This window comes from Periophthalmus magnuspinnatus, chromosome 9 (assembly GCF_009829125.3).
Source record: "Periophthalmus magnuspinnatus isolate fPerMag1 chromosome 9, fPerMag1.2.pri, whole genome shotgun sequence".
Lineage (NCBI taxonomy): Eukaryota > Metazoa > Chordata > Actinopteri > Gobiiformes > Gobiidae > Periophthalmus > Periophthalmus magnuspinnatus.
Window position 1 is genome coordinate 19,977,947 of NC_047134.1, and position 19,985 is coordinate 19,997,931.

Genomic DNA, 19,985 nt, shown 5'->3' on the forward strand with positions numbered 1-19,985 from the left:
CTATACACTTATCTTAATCACTCACGTGCACTGCCGCCTGGACACGTGCACGCCCCAGTCCCGAGAGCGCGTGTGTGTGTGTGTATGTGTGTGTGTTTATGTGCGGTCGCTCCTTTGTGCTAGCGTGCGATGGGGGTGTAGGCAGTACAGTCACCAGGCAGAACAGAGTGGATCTATAAATTGATGGAATTCAAAGCCTCCAGCATCGATTACCATTATAACAAACAGCGGCTCACAGAATGTCTGATTATTTTTAGACAAAGATTGTGTGCTCTCAGCAGCTATTCTTGCTGATGCTGTCACACTCTCCGACATCTGCCTATGATTGCAATTAGATGGATACAAAAAGAAAAATAATACCCCATCTGCATTTTCCCCCTCTCTCTCCACCTCCTATTTTTCGCTCTTTAATTTGTGCTGTCCAAGCCCACTGCACACAATAGTCATTTGGGTCCTACCTCATTGCAGCAGTACCTAGCGAGAGTTTCTTTAGCTTTTTTTTTCACTTGTCAACATTTTCCTCCATGGGTTGTCTTTGTGAAAGGCCAGAAAATAGCTTACCACTACAGATGTAATCAAGACGAGCTAGGTTTAATGAATCAATGTCAAAATCTACTCGGCACAATGTATTAGTGAGTCCCACATTTTACTAAAACACTCACACAAGCAGTGCCACTTAAGTCCCTGTACTGTAGTCTGCAGTCTCTGTGCAAAGACAATAGACTTTACTGTTGAACCTGCAGTTAGAGGACACGGTGTGCTACTTACCATCCAGGCTGACGCTGATACAGTTATTTAATTAGTACATTATGATACAAGAACCAGTTTGAAACAAGGCAAACCAAAAATCTATTTCTTTTATTGATTAGAGACTCTATTACAATGGTCAAAAAAGAGACACAACACACCATGTCTCTGTGATAGAAAAAGTTGATTGTGGCCTCCTAAACTATGGACTATGGACATGTAATTTGTCTTTTGCAGTAATATTATAGGAGCATTATGTAACTTTTCTGGTCCACCACTTGCTTGTCTTCATGGAGATGTTGTTGCATTGTCTGGAATGTTCCACTGTATGCATTAAACAAATCTATCAACTTATTCAATAACATTGCTAAAAATACATTGTAAAACATGAATTTGATTCCATTGAGAGTTTAATGCCATTCTGTGGAACATACTAGGCAATCATCTTAACAGGTCCATGGAGACAAGTAGGTGGCGGACCCAATACTTGCAAAGTTACACAGTGCACCTTCAATTAAACACTTACATCTGCTATATATTATATGGATTATAGCCTTGTTGTTCATTTAGGCCCAGAAGATCATTGGTTCAAGGCAAAACCTGAACTCTATACCTCCTATTAATACAAGTAGTATAGGATATGTGGTTTTAGATGAATGGTTCTCTTAAATTCACTTTTGTATATTAGTAATCAATCAGAAACCATCCTTTCCTTCCTCCCCTGAACACTCCTTGTCTAATGCTCCAGGTTTAACCCTCCTCCCCTGTCCCCCCTGGGCCCAGCGACAGGTCTGCCCCTGGGGGAACTCATCAATTATGGCTGGGTCTTTGACTGGCAGAACCTTAATGACAGGAGCTGACTATTGACCCGGCTGCCACACACTGAAAACTCGCTCCCAATCGTAGCCGTGTTTAACTCCCGTCAAACGATTCCTGACCAAGTCCTGTGCCCAGAGACACATTTGAGGTCCATTGTGATCTGCGTTTAGAGGAATCACTGAATGTTCACATGCAAATGGTTCTCTCAAGTAAAGAGCTCACATAATGGAGCCTGGCCTTGGCTGCATACAGGCTATTATAGTGCTGCACTTCTTATTGAGATACTGTTTTGGGTTGAATGTAATATACTGTAGGTATGACAAGAAATTAAACAATACTGCCATTTTCTATACAGATATTGTCACTCAAAACACTGATGTAGCACAAAATAAAATGTATTTTATTAGTTCAATTTGTAAATGTTCTTAATTTTACAAGATATAAACAAATGATTAAAGGTCTGTACCTGCACCTTTATTCACCTTAATAAAGTATGAACAAAGACTTAATTCATTATGGACAATTTATGAATTATTCAGGTTTAATAACTACTTAATTATGGGGTTAGGAGTTAGTGTTTTAGTTTTCTGGTATTAATTAAGTAGTCTAGTTAATAAGCCTTAAACATTTGTAACAAAGTATCTGTTCATTGTGAATTAAGTCTTTGTTCATGCTTTATTAAGGCGCTATAGTGTTACCAATGTTCATGTTTAAACCAACAAAAAAGTAAGATTTGACCAGGAGTAGCCCAGGTCTAAACACAGCTCTAAACTACCTAATCCCGGCCAACTCTATCTACCAAGTCTCAGATTAACACCAACTCTTGCAGAAGTCAACATGCTGCCTTGTTGTCCGAGATGGATCACGTCTATAACAACAAATCTTCCTTAGCTTGGCGTCTCCAGATAAAGCCTGGGCAAAAACAGAGTAAAGTTCCTCCAATCAGGCGGCAGAAGCAGTCAAAGCGGCTAACAGCGAGTTCTGCTTGACTTGTCCTGCTGTAGACAGACGTAGTTTGATTTGACGGGCTGTTGGCCAGGCTCCCCTCCCTTCTAATGGACTACAAACTGTGGGGGTGCGTTCAAAATAACACCATCATTATAGCAACACTGTTCGCCGTGCATGCAGCGTGAGACCAGCGGCAATAAAAAGAAGTGGTGGAATTAGCTCTGTAAATGATCAAGGTTTCGTGAAGGCAATGAATTTCAAAATGTTAAGTGTTAATACAGTCTGTGTTGCATTAGAAAGGACAATAGTCATACAGTTTGGTTTTGCCTTTGTTTAGTTATTAGTCTGTTGGACTCATGACTATATTTATACTCTGGGTGAATGTGGGTGACTGCTGGATTTGTTGCACTTTTGCCCTTTGACTAACAGTTAAAGTCAAGAGTGTTTGGGATTAAAGTATGGTATACTTAATTGAAAATGGAAAATTTGTCCTTGTACAGTTGATAGGTTGCTGAATAATGTCGCTGTAGTTAGACCGGTCTGTGTCATCGAGTTGCACTCTATTAGAGAACAAATGTGATATCCCTATATTTTATTTGCATCTAAACATATAGTTAGTTATGTTAAATTAAAACAAAATGTGCATTACTTAATTTACTACTGAAATTGTGTCATGATAAAATACTAAACCAAGACCAAAACAAGGATTTTGAGAGTGTGATTGACAAGTGGATTAACCAATCAGAGTCAGTTTGTGTCAAAAACACGCTTGCTTACACGTAAAAAGGAAAGAAAACTTACAGGGCTGAGAAAAAGCAAAGATTTTTCCAGAATCAACAATCGAAGCACCAAACTCTTATTTATCTCAGGTAAAAGCAGTTATTTATTGTTCTGAATGTTCCGAGGATTTTTGAAAGGAGACGTCTTCTGCATTTGAGGAACATTTGAGTGATACCGTCTCAAGTTAGGACGGAGGATTTTCACCATCTGTTGTCCAGTTGCAAACCTTTCTGGATTCAATCAGAATGAAGAAGAGACTGGCTGGCCAGGCAACTGAATGTGATGTTTGCCAGTATGGCGATATATTGGGCAACTCTAGTGACCACAGTGACTAGTGACTCCAGATGTTGACTCAGAACTAGCTTTTGCTATTACACAGTTGTTACTCAAACATTGTAACCCAAGAATATCAGGATCTTGACTAAAATCAACAATATAATGGGTTAAGTTAATCAATAAGATACTGCACATCTAGCAATCATTTTAAAATTGGACTGATTTAGATTTTAATATCCACATTCTTTTCATGTTGTAGTGGGATTTTTATACCATCTTCCTCATGCATTAACGTTCTTGACTTATTCTTGCAGTCATCGAAACTACACCTCTTGTCTTCTTCCGCAACTCTTCTCTATGTTCTCTTGATTATGTCTTAAGTACTTGAGAAATCCACTGGTGCCTTCTGAAGGACTACTCTGTGGGGGGGATTAGCTGCTGAGGCCATTTGAATCTAGTGAGGTTGGACTCTGCAGCCTTCTCTATAATCTCCAGCGTCTCATCCCTGTTCCATTGTACTGAGGCTAACTGGAGTGCAGTCCCATTCACTGACAAGATGACACTTTGACCATAAGCCAGGCTGGGTAAAATTTAAATACTTACAGTCACGGCAAAAATACTTGAAACATAGTATTTTTAATACACTGAAAGTCATCCGATCTCTACTTTATCACATGCTTTGTTTGCAAAATCCTTCTTATATGTGTTACAGTATGCGTGTTAGTAGTCGACCATAGTAAATGGTGGCTGCTAGCCGTTGCTTAAGTACTTAGTCGTAGTTGCAGGAGAAGTGGTAGACCTGTAATTGACTAAAGAAATTCTTCGTTGACCAAAGACACATCTTGCTGAACGAACTGACTTAATGGGGGTGGGGTAAAACTTTCAAAACTATTATACACTGCTTGGCCAAAAAAAAAAGTTGCCACCTGGATTTAACTAAGCAAATAGGTACGAGCCTCCTCCAGTTGCTCAGGTCTAGGATCAGCAACAGTCTGTGCGCAAAGAATGAGGTCAGCTGACACCTGAATACACTGAATGACCAGGTTATTTTATCAATAGATTTTTTTCTTCCCTGACGGCACGGGCATATTCCAAGATGACAATGCCATCAGGCTCAAATTGTGAAAGAGTGGTTCAGGGACCATGAGACGTCATTTTCACACATGGATTGTCCACCACTGAGTCCAGACCTTAACCCCATTGAGAATCTTTGGGATGTGCTGGAGAAGGCTTTGTGCAGCGGTCAGACTCGACCATCATCAATGCAAGATGTTGGTGAAAAATGTATGTAACACTGGATGGAATAAATCTTGTGAATTGCAGAAGCTTATTGAAACAACGCCACAGCGAATGGATCCCGTAATCAAAGCTAAAGGGGGTGTGTGACCTTTTGTTTTGGTGTTGACTTTTTTTTTTTTTGGCTAAGCAGTGTATATCTCTCTTTCTGACTCAAACTATACTACACTTGCCTGGGAATCTATGTAAAAACCACCATCATGCAGAAAAAAGGAGTAGGAAACAATGTGCTTATATATAGACAGATTAAACTTGAATCATGAGTTTATTCTGCCTTTTTATAAAAAGGACAAAATCTTCAGCTAACTCACTCACTAATGTCTCATTTCTGCTGTCATCACATGTCAATTCTTATAATCTAAATAAAATAATTTGTTCACTAATACAAATTGTGGTCGACGCCAGCAACTGATTAATCAACTAAACAACTAAAGGCCTACAGCCCTAAGAAGTAGTAAGGTAAAATTTGTAGTAATTAGGCAATTCATTTTACACAAATTTTACACAGCAGTGTTGAAACTGTTCATGAGTTTCAAATTCTTGTTTGTAGGTGCCATTTTGAAGACCTTTTACAGTTTTAAAGATATTTTGAATGATTAATCGTTATGCAATAAAGCTGTGGATTTGGATCTCTTATGATTGAACAGCAGAATCTTAAATCATCTAAATCATCATTTTGGGTTTGGAAATGTCCCCCTCATTGGTCTTAAAAACAGTAAACATTTACTGTTGCAAACTGTGACAAAGCATATTAAATCAACTTAGTAAACTAGCTTCATTAAGTTCCATACATTCTCACTTAAAGCTTTAAACCCCTGTCCAAATCTCTCCACTTCTCTGATCTTTGTCGGTCGTGGGACTTGAACCGGCAGCCCTTCAATTAACAGCCCACTTGTGTCCGTCTGCCTGTGCCTCCCCACAGGTCCCGCGCTTCACGTTTCACCCTCTCCTCTCTCCACTTTCTCCCTGAGTGATGATTTATTCAATTGGCTTTAAGTAAGACCGCACATTAATTAAAACACAGTCAGTTTAATTTGCAGACTTCATATATAAATTCACAGTGGTAATCGAATCCCTCCTCTCTCATTTTCTATTGTATATGCAGGATTTGAAATGAGGAAAATGTGCATGTTTGTTTCGAGGCTTGCTTTCTCAGTACAAGAGAGTAGCGTTTTTCCTGTTCGCTGAAAGACTCGGGAATTGGATGACGGGTCGATAATATCGGATTTGTGGATGGCGTGCGGTGGTGGGTGCAGCTGAGTCCAGCATGAATGCAAGGCTCCTATGATGGCTCACTGCATCGGACACACTGTCAAAGGGTGGAGTCTATTGGAAGGAAGTACTTCAGATACTTTTACTTGGGTTACTTTTGATTTGAAGTGCATCATGGTTATTTGGTGTTCTAAATGACTACATACATTTTTGGTTTACATTGTCCTCATTTATGTAGCAAGCTTGAATGAGCAGTTGTTGGTAGTTGCAACAGAAGTTATAGTAAAAGTAATAGTGGTAGTAGCAGTAGTAGCAGTAGTAGTACATAGTTATATAAATACTCCTCAGTGTTATACATCTGGGTTTTAGTAGTTGTGATTGTATAGTTTTAGAAGGCTATTGTAGGCTTATGAAATACAAGTTGTGGATAGCTTTTAGTAATATATAGTAATTTTGTAATATTTATTAACCACATTCACACATGAAAGTTGCCATTACTTGACCACATCTTCTTTTCCTTTTGAAATCCAAACAGTCGATGTTGCTGGGACCTTAATGACTTTGTTTTTTGTTGTTACTGCCGAATTGAAAATCATTGCGGGATCAATAAATCCATGTTTTACCCCGAGAAGGACCGAAAAGATGGAAATAGATTTGACCCTTGTTTCGAATGAGGTCCTGGCCATGCTTTTAAAATCACCTATTGAGTTTGCTGTGTTGTTTTTGAAGACATTTGTGCATTTCCTCTCTCCCTCCCTTCCTCCCTCCCTCTCTCCTCCCTCTCTGCTCTCTCCATACCCAGTGTATCGATTACTTCAAATACTGATTATCTAAAAGGCCTCTGCTACTGTAGCCATTGGATTTATTTGGGCTTAATTATTTATGGGCCCGGGCTAGCTGTAAGTACTACTGCTGTGAGATCATGAAGGATTACATAGTTAATATTCAGCTGTGTATTTTTATTTATGTGCACTGTGGAGCGTTACGGGATGAGATTTGGCCAGGTGCCCTCCCTCACTCTCCACTGACTTCACTGTTGTATCATGCAAAATTTTTACTGACAAATGTATTGTTATATTTCATTTTTATGTTGTGAAAGATGGAATTGGTGGTGAGGTAATATGGTGCGCTTAGGTTGACTTCTGTCTGTCAGTGTAATATTAGTTAGAGACCCACTACTTCCAGGTAGTGGTTCAATCCCAGATAGCAGCATTGCACAGTATTTTGAGATTGACCGATATGGGGTTTTCTTTTATGGCTGATGTTGATTGTTTATAATCCAGAGGAGCCGATGGCCGATAGGATCTGCTGATGTTTTTGGGCTGATATATAGGGCTGATTTTGATTATATTCCTCAAATTATTATTAAAGCACTTTTTTACCACAAACCTATAAAAGAGCTGTAGTCACATTTTGTGTAGTTATCTCTTTGTATTTAAGTGTTAATGTAGAGCTTTGTGTGTATTTTTTAGACAGAAGATGACCAAAACTAAATATCGGCCTGTCCTGGAGATTTAAGCCGATACGCTAAAAAGTTCAAATATTGGCCCAATATATCGGTCTATCTCTAATCGTATTGTTGTGTCTTTCAGCAACTTACTGTTATTTTCATTCTTGTCCTTTTAGTGGCAAATTTTAAAAGTTCATTATGTAACATTTCTGGTGAGGGGTTCACCACCTGCTTGTGTCTATTAAGATGTTATTGCTTTGCCTAGGATGTTCCACAGTATGGCATTCAACTTAGCTCACATACCTTGAAAAATGTGTATTCTTGCTATGAGCAGGGTCACCTTTCCACAGATCTGGCCTGTAACTTAGCCTGGTGAAGTAATTTGCTTGTCTCTATGGCGATAGGCTAGTTACATTTTGGAACATTCTCAGCAAAGCACTAATGTCTCCATGGTGAACAGCAGGTGGTGGATCATATGTCATCATAAAAATTCCATAGTGAACCTTTAAACATTTCTGTACATTATATCTTTCTCAGCCCCTATCCTGCACATTAATTTATGATTTAATTTCTCTCTTTTTTTGTGATTTACAGAGGGAGCTGAACTCGGTGGCGTCGGAGCTGGCCGGGCGACAGGAGGAGAGTGAACATTCCCACAAGCACTTGGTGGAACTGAGCCGAGAGTTCAAGAAAAATGTCCCGGAGGTGAGCCCCGAATAACACAATAACACCACTAACTCACCAGTTTAAGTCAGAGCTGTCTGCACTTAAGGCAAATCCATACAACTTTTTACTATTGAATTTATGGGCTTAATATCATTTCAATGGGTCCCAGACGGAAACAGGCAAATAACTCCTGACTCTGAGTAAATGCCAAGATTGCAGATCATGATGTGTAGACAAGGTATAAAAACTTGAAGGAGAATCTTAAAATTTTACGGGAGGATGTGCTAACTGAGACTATATTCTTAAACTATGCTATATACGCATATTCCTTTTATCTCTCTAACATCTCTCTACAGCTGTCACTTTATAATAACTTCTACTTGACGGATAATGAACAAATAGGCTTAGTAATTACTTAATTACAGGAGGCATTTTATGCAAAAGTGACTTTTTAGAGCTTTTAACCATGTTATAGTCATTTCCCCTCATTCACCCACTCGAAGTTGTATTTAGAGTGATTCGCGCATGTTTGAGTAATTTTTATTCTTCTGTCTTCATTGCTCCAATCTACCCCCGTTTTGACAGCCACCCACTGCTCTGTACTTTGTTTTCCAATTTTATTTACTGAAATGGTGATACACATAGAATTTGGCATTGCATAGTCATTTTGACACAAAAAAATAAAAACAAAGCTACTAATGTGCTTTGGAGCTATCCATAGGAGGTTGGGACAGCATTGTCCGGCAGCGACCTTGTTTCTTTTATTATGTCATTTTAGATCAATATCGAAATTTAAAATGTCCAGAATTATATTATAATATTCCATGTGTGACATAGATTCTGTATGGGAGACATAAACACAATATGTTTTCTTTAACCCTATAGGGTTGAAGGCTATCGTCGCCGATAGAGCGCGGATGCAGACTTTCCAGCAGCGTAACTCCGCAACCAGTCGTGCTCTCAAGTAAATTCAAATGGCGTCTCAAAGCGGAGGCACGGGGCTATTTAAATATTTTTCCGTCAGTTACGGGAATCTGCCTCTGTTGCTCCGCGAAGGTGACGAATGAGAGCGCGGGTGCTGTGGGGATTTTCCCTGTCATTTATTCGATGCATAAAAGAAAACATATGGATGGATGTGTAAAATAGAAGTAGATGTGTGAAAAAATGCAGTAAATTCTGATACTTCCTTTAATATGATTTTTATGGCTAACAAAAATATAAAAGTCTAGGTGACCTATACTGGCCCATAGTGTGCTCAGTCCTTAAAGGGTTAAGGGGTTAGGCTGTTAATGAAGTAGTTACTAAACCTAAATCATTCGTAGCAAACTATTTATTCATTGTGAATTAAGTGTTTATGCATTATTCAGGCTATTAAAAGTGTAGTTATTATAAAGTGTTACCTCACTGTTTAATTACATAGTCCATCATAAGCCAAAAGGGGCATTGACAGCCTCCCCACACTTGGTGGTTGTAACCTTCCACCAGTCCGACATTCACACATAAGCAAGTGGCACGTCCATGCTGTGGTTTCACAAAGTAATACTAAAAAAAATAAAAAAAATGTTTATTATATTTCATGGGGTATCATCTGCAATATACTGATTATCATGATATTGTGGGGTTGCCACCAATCTACCACCAGCAGAGGTTATATTATATTAGAATGTGGAAGGGTGCAGTGGAATAATAATTTGGATTGCAGCCAATGCTATTACTGAAAATAATTGATGAAACAAGTTATGAGGTAAAATGTTCAATAAAAAGAAAATATATGATACATTTATCACTTTTTTTTTTTAATTTTGATTTTTTGAAAATTGCGTCATATCTCTTGTGGATGAAAAGGCACGTCTCATCCCACCTGTACAACATTACCATATTGTTATATTTTTATTATTATGAACTATGTAAAAAAGAAATGCCATGGGATGTGCCCTGTGATTCCCAGCCCTCCTCTCAATTCTGTTTATATTACATTTAGTGTTGCATTACTTAACATTTTTTGATTATAGCTTAACTGAAATGTAAATGTTTATCCTCAAATGAGCTGTCATCTTTAATAGCACAGATTTTCATAATCTTTGAAACACATTTAACCCACCTCCATGCCATTTAGACTCATGCCATTTAGACTTACAGCTCGGTAAAAGCTCCTACTTGAGTATTGTATTTTACAATGTAACAGTACTCTTACTTGAGTAAAGACGACTGTGAGTAAAGTGACAAAAGCTTTATGTTGAATATTAAATGATTTAAACATTTGTGTTTGTGGCACCACTACTTCAGATATGATTTAATTTTTCTCAGTTTGGTGGTTCATCCTTGCATCATACCAGATATGCGTTATTTAATGTTTTGTCTTTCCAATTACATCAACTTCAGTGTATAAATCGGGTCTTATGCCCACACAGTTAATACAATTACTCTTACTTGAGTAGTAACTTCCCCAAATACTTTTTACTCTTAAATGAGTAACTAGGACTCCTACTTGTACTTGAGTAATATTATTTTGAAGTGATGTTTGTAAAATTTTGGCTACTTTACCTGCCTCTGTTTAGACCTGTACTGTATGAATATTAGATGTGATTCTCTCGTTTCTTATCATCTTCTTCGAGACACATTGACATCTTGGCTCAAGTCAAAGGCAGCGTTTAGATATTTACTAAATGAGCCTGGGGGCTATTTGCAGTCTGCGTGAGTTTGAGCAGGAGATACAGCGCTGTGATCTTGTGGGTTTAATACTAGCGTTTAAGACTGGATCAGACTGTCACGAATGGCAGCACAATCCCTTTACCTGAGGCGGTGGGTAGCAGCTCACGTCAGGCCAAAGCAGCTACTGGAAAAATACACTTTGTAAAGAAGTCCACTCAAGCTCTTCAGGTTTAGACTGTGATACCACCCGCACAGATGTAAAGCCGAGGTTCAGATGATATCACAACATTTAATAGGCAGGGTACAGTATTTAATTATGTTATTTTGTTGGGACCAGCAAAAAGACTCTCACTATATTTACATGCACAGAGCACTCCGAGTGCCAAACAACTGAATTCAAGACCGCTCGTGTCCCAGTCTACACACAGGTCAAAGAGCCGAAATGGGGAGTGCGAGACGTTAAGCGGGTAATTTAGGTTTAACGCTCAAAATTTTCAGTTATAGCTGCTAATAAAAATGGCTATCATACATAACCACACTTTTTGGCAGGAAGAAATATGTGACATTTATGCTGATCATTAGATTTTCAGACATGTTACAATTGTTCTCATTTGAATCTCTGGTAGGTTTTGCTTTCACTTTAACATAGTGGTCCAAAACAATGAAACACACATGCTGGTCCGTGATGGAGGGACAGTAGTTTATCATCACTGCTTAGTTGAAACCAGTGAGTAAACGTCCAAACACGTCTAATATTTGCTCTTTCTTACCCCTTGCCTTTGAAAGCCTCTCCTAGTCTGTGTCTAATGTCCGCAAGTATGGATTTGTTATCGGGATCTTTGAGATTCGAACTACGACACCTAAATTGTAGTTCACAAATTTTGATAAATCGGTTTAAATTGGATTAGGTCAGTTATCTGGGATTCCTGTTATGCAAATATCAAATACTGTTGCTGTGGTTGGATACATTTAGCAAGGTAAGATGTAGTAAATGGCCAATAGTTTTGGATTCTCTTTTTCATTAAAATAACAGATAATTGATACAGGACTATTGGTTGCTGCCCCCATCTGAGAGCGCAACCTCATTAAATTCTAAAATCTGAAATCAAACCAAGCATTGTTCTCAAATTTGGAAATGGTAATCAAATGCTAAAGGGAAATTGTATTGGAGCCTTGTCTTTGCCGACTTCAAGGTTAGATCAGTACCACTGGACAAATATTAAAATTCAGTTGGACACAGTCAGAGAAAAAAAACATTGATGAAATAAATAACAAATCATTTTAAAATCTATACATCTAATTTAAATACAATTACAAATGGAAGTTTGGGAAAATCTCACAGATTCAGATCAACTTAGTTTGGCTCTAAGGATGTTGATATGGGCGACAGAAACAGAGTAGTAGAGGATTTGTAATAATAAAATGACATATGAAATTGCTTGACTTGAGGAGCAACAAAATACATTTTCTTAATCCACTGGTTTGTAATTATATTAAATCTATCTACTACTAATCCTACTACTATAATTGATTTAGTTCATTTCATTTAGTTCATCAATATTATCTGTGGATTTGGCTTCTGGGCATTTCTAATGAAAATACCTTGTAACCTATTGCTGGGTTTCAGATGACAGCACAACATTCTATAGTTCAATAAAATTCAATAAATTTGTGAGAATTTGTGAGATTTAATATTTGTGCTTTTACCTTTTGGATATTTCATGGCAAAGTACAATGTTATCAATCGGGAAAACTGACTCTTGCCCCCAGGTCAGATCTCTATTGTGGAATTTTCTATTTAAGTGACGTGTTGTGTTGGTTAATATCTCTGCAAGTACTGGGACTAACCAGATGAAACAAAGAAGTTCAACGTCACCTCTGCCAGCATACATAAACAAAAGTTGAATTGTTTTTCCACCATAGGTTTAAAAAGTGGTGCTATTATTCATCCTTAAAGGCATGATTATTGTCAGTTGAAAGCAATTTTAGCCATAAGATGAATATGGATAGTTTGCTGACCCAATCACTAACAAATAATTAGTAGGTTCAACATTTGTGGATCATAAGTTTGGGTATTTCTTCCAAAGATGTAGAAACTCCTGTAAAGTTATGTAGGCCCATTCCCTCTATCTGAAATTCTGACATCTTCAGAAAACGTGAACTCAACTTATGGATTAGCTTCCTGTAAAATGCAGCATTTTGAGGACTTTTTTCCATTCAAAACAATGAATGAACGATCCTAATTTGTTATCATTCTGACACCTGTGAATAGGGAAAACTGGCTCTGGCCCCCATCTGGGACTATGACATCATCACAATCCATTAAAACCTTCTCTCCTTTTTCTTATGGGGCTGTTTGTGCTGCTTGGGTCTGTACTTAAACAGGTGGAGCATCTGCAGACATGAAATGAGCTGAGTGCGTGTTTTTATTTTCTGTGTGTTCAGGAAGTCCGCGAGATGGTGGCACCTGTTCTCAAGAGTTTCCAGGCCCAGGTGAGTCCGCTATATTTGTACATCTACTTTCACAGCATAATACTATTCAGGCTGGCCTCGAAACTAAAACTGGATTAGTTAAAGAGGAAAGCTATGAAGGCTTTTTGGAGCTTTTAAACATGATGTGATGTTTAGTTAAATCTAGTTAAATGTGTCAACTCAACAAAACGATGTAGGAGTGAAGACATTTCGCTGCTCATCCAAGCCGCTTCTTCAGTCTCAGAACTGAAGAAGTGGCTTAGATGAGCTTGGATGAATTACCATCTTTAAAACTTGGAAATCAGAACTAGTTCATTTTAAATGCTTTGCAGTGTTCCAAACTAATTTCTCCCTTACTTTATGCATATCTGAATAATTATTCACCAAGATGTTTATAAGCACTTTTCACAACTTTCAGAAGCCGGAGCATGCTTTTCTCAGAACATCCTGATTCTCAGACAATAAAATGTTTTCTAATTAGATGCAGACAGTACACAGCTGACTTAATTTGACCTCATGAGCTGCTAATACAATATACCTGTACAGTGGTGGGATAGATTTTGCTAAATTACATGTAAAAAAAATTCAGGTACAGGCCCTTTAATGAATCCCATTTGGTGAGGTAGTTCTGAACACACATATGAACAATATGTTAACAAAATAACCCAAGCTGTGTTCCTCCATGTTTTTTTTACATCTTCACTCCATACAAGTCCATACATCTTCACTGGATCATTTCACCTCTACAAAGCATATACTTGTGAGCATCACGTTGATAATTTCTATGCTGCAAGTTTAGAATTTAAAAAATTTGGCACTTCCCATTGTTGGCAGGAAATGGCACTATACACCCAATTCATGCGCTCTCAGTGAACATGAAAATGCAGGTGCTGATAACGCTTTTATTATAAGTACTATGCAAAGGAGTTGCAGAGGTTATTTTCAAATTTATAACACTGCCTTCTTTTTGAGCCCCAACCAAGCATTACATCAACAGTTCAAAAATATTGAATATCAATAGGAGTAAAGTTTGATTAAAGATTAATTGCACAGCCCTGTTACCATTGGCTTTCCAATGTGTATGGGGCAAAGTCCTTTAGTGTAGCAATGCAAGCTAAGGCAACACTCTTTAAAAAAAAACTGAAAATGCACCCCCCCCTTCCCTTATCGTAAACATATCTAGTACGAATCATGCCTCTTGACTTCATTTGAATCAATTATTTGCTATATTGTTTTTCTTATACATTTTCTGAAATAGGAGCTGGCCTTGATGCATGATTTAATACGCACACAGACACATACACACACACTCCAATGCACCATGATACAAATTAATGATCTCGTATAGACTGGCAGAAATCCATGGCATCGCTTTTTCCATGCAGCCTCCTCATCTGGCCGCTATCGACTGATGCCTTTTCTGTCAAAGTGAAGTAGCGTCTATCATGCCATTAGATGATCAGATATCTGCCTTCTCATATTTTCTTGGCCCGAGACAAGCCCACATTTCCTGTTGTGATGGTGCATTCAACGCGGCCCCTCTGACGTCGGCCATATTGGAAAAGTCATCTGATATCCACCAAGACTCTGCTCTGGCCATTAAACCAAGGTCATAAATCACATTTGTGCACCGGCGCGTATGGAAATGATACCGCAAATATGTTTTCCACCGGTCTGGCCTTGCCCCCCTAAACTCTAACCTGAAAGCATCATTGTCGTCATCATCAGTGAGTAAGGAAAGGGGCTGAGTGAGAGGTGATTATTGGCAGAACCCTTTTTAATGTTTGGTAATTGACAGTCTGAGAAAGCATGGCCTACTGGTGCTATAAGACTGTAGAGTGGGTGTGAACTGTAGGTAAGCGAGAGTATTGTGATATTACTGAAGTAGAAGTATAGAGTGGTCATCCAAATACATAGGCAGTGTAAAAAGAGAAAGGGAGAGAATTGAAATTAACGCACATATTACAAACAAAATATACAAACAAATAAAAAACAAAACACATTTCGAACCAATAGAGGGTAGAGGATTATAAAATGGATTGTTATAAATGGATTGTTATAAATGCTTATGGAGAAGTGAGTTCAGGTATTACATGTAATAGATATTTAAGTTTGGGTGTAAACATGCAAATATATATATATATATATATATATATATATATATATATATATATATATATATATATATATATATATATATATATAAAACAAAAAAAACACCCACAGAAAAGATTAACTGTGGACATCCCGATAAGGTGCTGGGTAATTTAGTATTCAGTGGCTTAAAACCTCCATTGGTTTAACCTTGGGCTAACTAAAACTTCTATGAGGCCTGGTGACACAATCCTAATCTCTATAGTGAAGTAAAAATGGTTATTCCCCAAAACAAAGAAGTAATGTTGCAGTAAACCCTTGAAATATTTAAGTTACTCATGTAAACAAACTAGTAGTGAGTAAATCTGTGCTGCTCGCTCTAGCAGGCACATTCTCATTCAGTCCAACCCTCCGACAATGCAGCGGCTTGATTTGTGTGCTAATTCAATTACTCCAAGTGTAAAGTGGCACAAATATCAGAGGCACCCTTCCATATCTTTATTGTGCAAACAGGAGCCCACAGGATTAATTTGAGCACCATTGATGTCTGACAACTGGGAGTCGAGAGATGTTTCGGAGTAGATAAAATAGATGGCTGATAATGAGCTAGGATTTTTTTTTTTTTTTAAAGCTCTGAGCCTCTTGGTACAAGTGCTCTCTCTCCTGTATCGTTTTCACTGGCATACATAAGCTACACTTTGATAAGTAAACCATAAGTGCTATAAGGCATGTTTTAACTATGGAGTCAGAGTAATATTAGTTGGGTTGGTAATGTGCTGATTGGTCCAGGTAATTGTGATCTTTCTGATGAGAACTGTTGTTTAGCAGGATTCTGTAAAAGTTCACATTGGAAAGACATCCAGGAGCATTTAACATTTGAGACAAGACTGAAATCTAAAAGGATAAACTAATACAAGAATCACATGTGTTTCAGTACATATTTGTAGAGGTCTGAAATACAGGGTTAGCAGTTTTTTCGTAATAAATAAGCAAAGGATGAAGTTAAATCTGTTAACAGAACAAGTCGTTGTAAGAGTGAAGACGTTTCGTTGCTCATCCAAGCCGCTTCTTCAGTTCTGGTCAGATTACTGGTGGACACTGGCTTATATCTGTCTGAAGGGAGGGGCTAACTGTAAACAGCTATCGTCTCCAGTTTCAGCCTTAACAACCCTATTCAACCGTCAATGGCTCACCTATTTTTCTTTTTGTTTGCTTTGGGTCTGAAGATGAAATCATAGATCTGTGAGATATTATGTCTCAGGCCAGGTTTAAGGAAGGATTGTCTTTCCCAACAAAAATAGCTTCTTTAACTCTCCTCTCAAGCCACTTCTTTTCTCTGACTAAGATCAGAACCTCACAATCTTCAAAGGAGTGGTTAGTGTCTTTGAGATGGAGATGAACAGCAGACTGGGATCCAGAGCAGCTCTCACGCTGGTGTTGGTACATTCTCTTATGAAGTAGCTGTTTTATTTCTCCAATGTAACACTCCCTGCACTCTTCATTACACTGAATGGAGTAGACTAAATTACTTTGTTTATGGCTCGGGGTTTTGTCCTTTTGATGAACCAGTTTCTGTCTTAAAGTGTTTGTAGGTTTGAAATAGACCAGAATCTCAAGCTGTCTGAAAATTCTCTGTTTTTCAGACACACCAGCGGTGTAAATAAAAGAGGGATAATTTTTTGTTTGCAGAAAAAAATGTTACTTAAATAATTACAGTCTTTGCGATTTGCTAATTGTGCCTATTGAAATGGCAATGTTAATTCGATTGAGATTAACCTTAGATTGATCTCGACAGCCTATTTTGGGAAAAAAATATATTAAAGGTCCTATATTACACAAAATTGATTCTTGTGAGCTTTAAGCCATGTTACCGCATCAAAAACATACCTGGAGTTGTGTTTTGTTTCATTCACACATGCTTGAGTAACCCTGTATTGTAACTCTGCCGACATCTGTAAAGCTCATAACGCTCTGTTCCACCTCGTGATGTCCTGAAGTGGTAGTTTTCAAATTAACAGCTGCCTTTTACCTTTAGTTCAGTAGAGATTGGGAATTCCAGGGCTGAAATTATTCAAATGATTCTAGTGAAGGTGTATGGAGTTTAAAAATACAGTGGAGCACTTCTTGTATCACCATATGACAAGGTGGAGTGTTTTCTGTTTGAGAGAAGAACTCAGCCTAAATATGCAGGGTTTGTGTGTTACACATGTGAACAAAACAAACCACAATTCCAGTTATGTTTGTGATGAGGAAACAACATTGTAACAGAGATCAGAAAACAGCGTAACATGGGCCCTTTAAGAGTTTTGTGTCAACTATTACTAATTAGCATGAAACACATTATTTAATTTACAATATATATCTGCAACTTTATGAAAACATAAAACCATTCAATAATTATGTCAAAGCTGACTAGCCTTTGTTGTGCCTTTAATCTTTTAATATTTGAATTTTATGAACAGTTTATGGGGAATATTAATGGGAACTTTACTTCAACTGCAATGTTTTGGAATAAGCAAGCAAGGGCATTGAGGATACATTTAGGAGGTTTACTGTCACTGCCCTTGTTGTTATTACCATTCACATGTGATTGAGAGGGCTTATTATGAGGCTACAATGTGGAGTTTGTTCAGCTTTTTACTATGAGAACTGCTAGCGCACATGGCGACTCTTTCAGTGGTGCGTGTGCGCATACATGGGCAACCATACTTTGTCCTAGTTCCTTCAACCTGTCCAAAGGTCCAGAAGTAGTCCACACCTGGCCACTGGTCATCCAGTATACCACACTTTAGGGCACAGTTTGATTTGCCAGATTATTTCATAGAATGTGTCTGACTATGAGTTAGATTTCCAACCTTGGTCAATATTATTTAGCACCCTCTTTCATATTTATTTATTTATTTTCCCCATAGCAAGTTACGCTCCTATGTTTTTACTTTCTTTGCTTTGCTTCAACTTACCAGCATATCTCAATGTTTTGTTCTGACTTCATCTCTTCTAGGTCATTGATGTTTTCGCGTTCACAGTTGTTTAAATATGGAACCTATTCATAATATTAAAATTAGAATTATTCATATCCATAACATTATTAAACTGTCAGTAACTTTCATATCAAGATGTAATGTTAATCGCTATTATTTTGACCATGATAAACACAACACCAATTTTCAATATCGTCCCATGCCTAGTCTATTATACCTCATTTAAATTGCATATACCAAGTCTATTAATCTACCTGAAATGTGCAGGTGAAAATTAGCTGTTGAGCATACAATACAGTAGGCCAGGGGTGTTCATTACGTCGATCGCAATCTACCAGTCGATCGCCAAGGCATTTTGGGTAGATCACGTCCCGTCATCCATCTAGTCACATGACTAATATACAGGACAACCAGTCAGATTACACCTGACCCTAGGTCACATTGCGCTGCACACGCATAAACAAGCGTGAGTTAGCTTAACCCTATAGCGTCGGATCCTATCGTCGCCGATAGAGCGCGGTTGCGGACTTTCCAGCAGCATAACTCCGCAACTAGTCGTGCTCTCATGTCAATTCAAATGGCGTCTCAAAGCGGAGACATGGGGCTATCTAAATATTTTACCGTCATTACGGTAATCTGCCTCTGTTGTCCCTCGAAGGTGACGAATGAGAGCGCGGGCGCTGCGAGGATTTTCCCAGTCATTTATTCGATGCGTCAAAGAAAAAATACGGATGGATGTGTAAAATAGAAGTAGTTCTGTGAAAAAATGCAGTAAATTCTGATACTTCGTTTAACATGATTTTTATGGCTATAAAAAAAGACAAAACCGTAATCAACATGATTAGCTCTGTTATCGCTTTCAAACTAAAAATGCAATTTTACTCCTGGCTGGCTGTCAGAAGCTACTGCCCGAACTATGCATCCCTCACTGATTCCATTCAGTGTCATCAGAGCAGTAATCATCATACAAGTAATTATGAACATGTAAGAAGTTCAATTGTGTTGTGCAGTATTATCTCATGACGTTGTGCACGGTACATCAAAATGCACTGTACATGTAAGAATTCATAATACATTTACAAATAAATATATGTTTAACATTTTTGTATTAGGTGGTAGATATTTCAGACACGATCATTTTAAAAGTAGCTCACATACTGAAAAGGTCTGAGCACCCCTGCAGTAGGCCATCTCATGCTTACACACAAAATTGTACACTGTCTTTGTCAATAAACAAAATAAAAAACAAAAAACAAAAGAGCTACTTCATCCTGTTTGAAACGAGAAAATGTCTCTTTCCGTTAATGCAACTGGCAACTCGGCGTGCCATAATATTTCTAATCCCTGGGTGTTTTGTGCTACACTTTGACCTTATTGGGAATGTCAAACAGCTTGCGGAGGCTGCTGAACTTTACCCAGCAGTAGTGAGTCGACCTCGGTGTAGGAGCCCAGGGACCTGTACCTACTGCTGCGGTCGGCCCCGTGTTTGTCCTGGTGCTCTGGGACATGGGCAGGTGGAGCAAGATGGTGAACTGATGGGTAAATATATAGCAAAAAAAAAGAAAAAGGCTGGGAGATTGGGTAGTTATGGC

The 19,985-nt window shown here is 38.2% G+C and overlaps 2 protein-coding genes across 2 annotated transcripts in view; both read left to right on the forward strand.

The window, feature by feature from the left end:
• LOC117375800 (sarcoplasmic/endoplasmic reticulum calcium ATPase 2) overlaps positions 1–19,985 on the forward strand; it is a 272,725-nt gene that overhangs the window by 157,461 nt on the left and 95,279 nt on the right. The gene's annotated exons all lie outside the window — the stretch shown is intronic.
• The window catches only part of cux2b (cut-like homeobox 2b), a 156,987-nt gene that overhangs the window by 61,397 nt on the left and 75,605 nt on the right, over positions 1–19,985 (forward strand). Inside the window, exons 2-3 of the mRNA XM_033972704.2 lie at positions 8,123–8,233; positions 13,292–13,339. Coding sequence (XP_033828595.1) covers positions 8,123–8,233; positions 13,292–13,339 — 159 coding nt within the window. The remainder of the gene's footprint in view (positions 1–8,122; positions 8,234–13,291; positions 13,340–19,985) is intronic.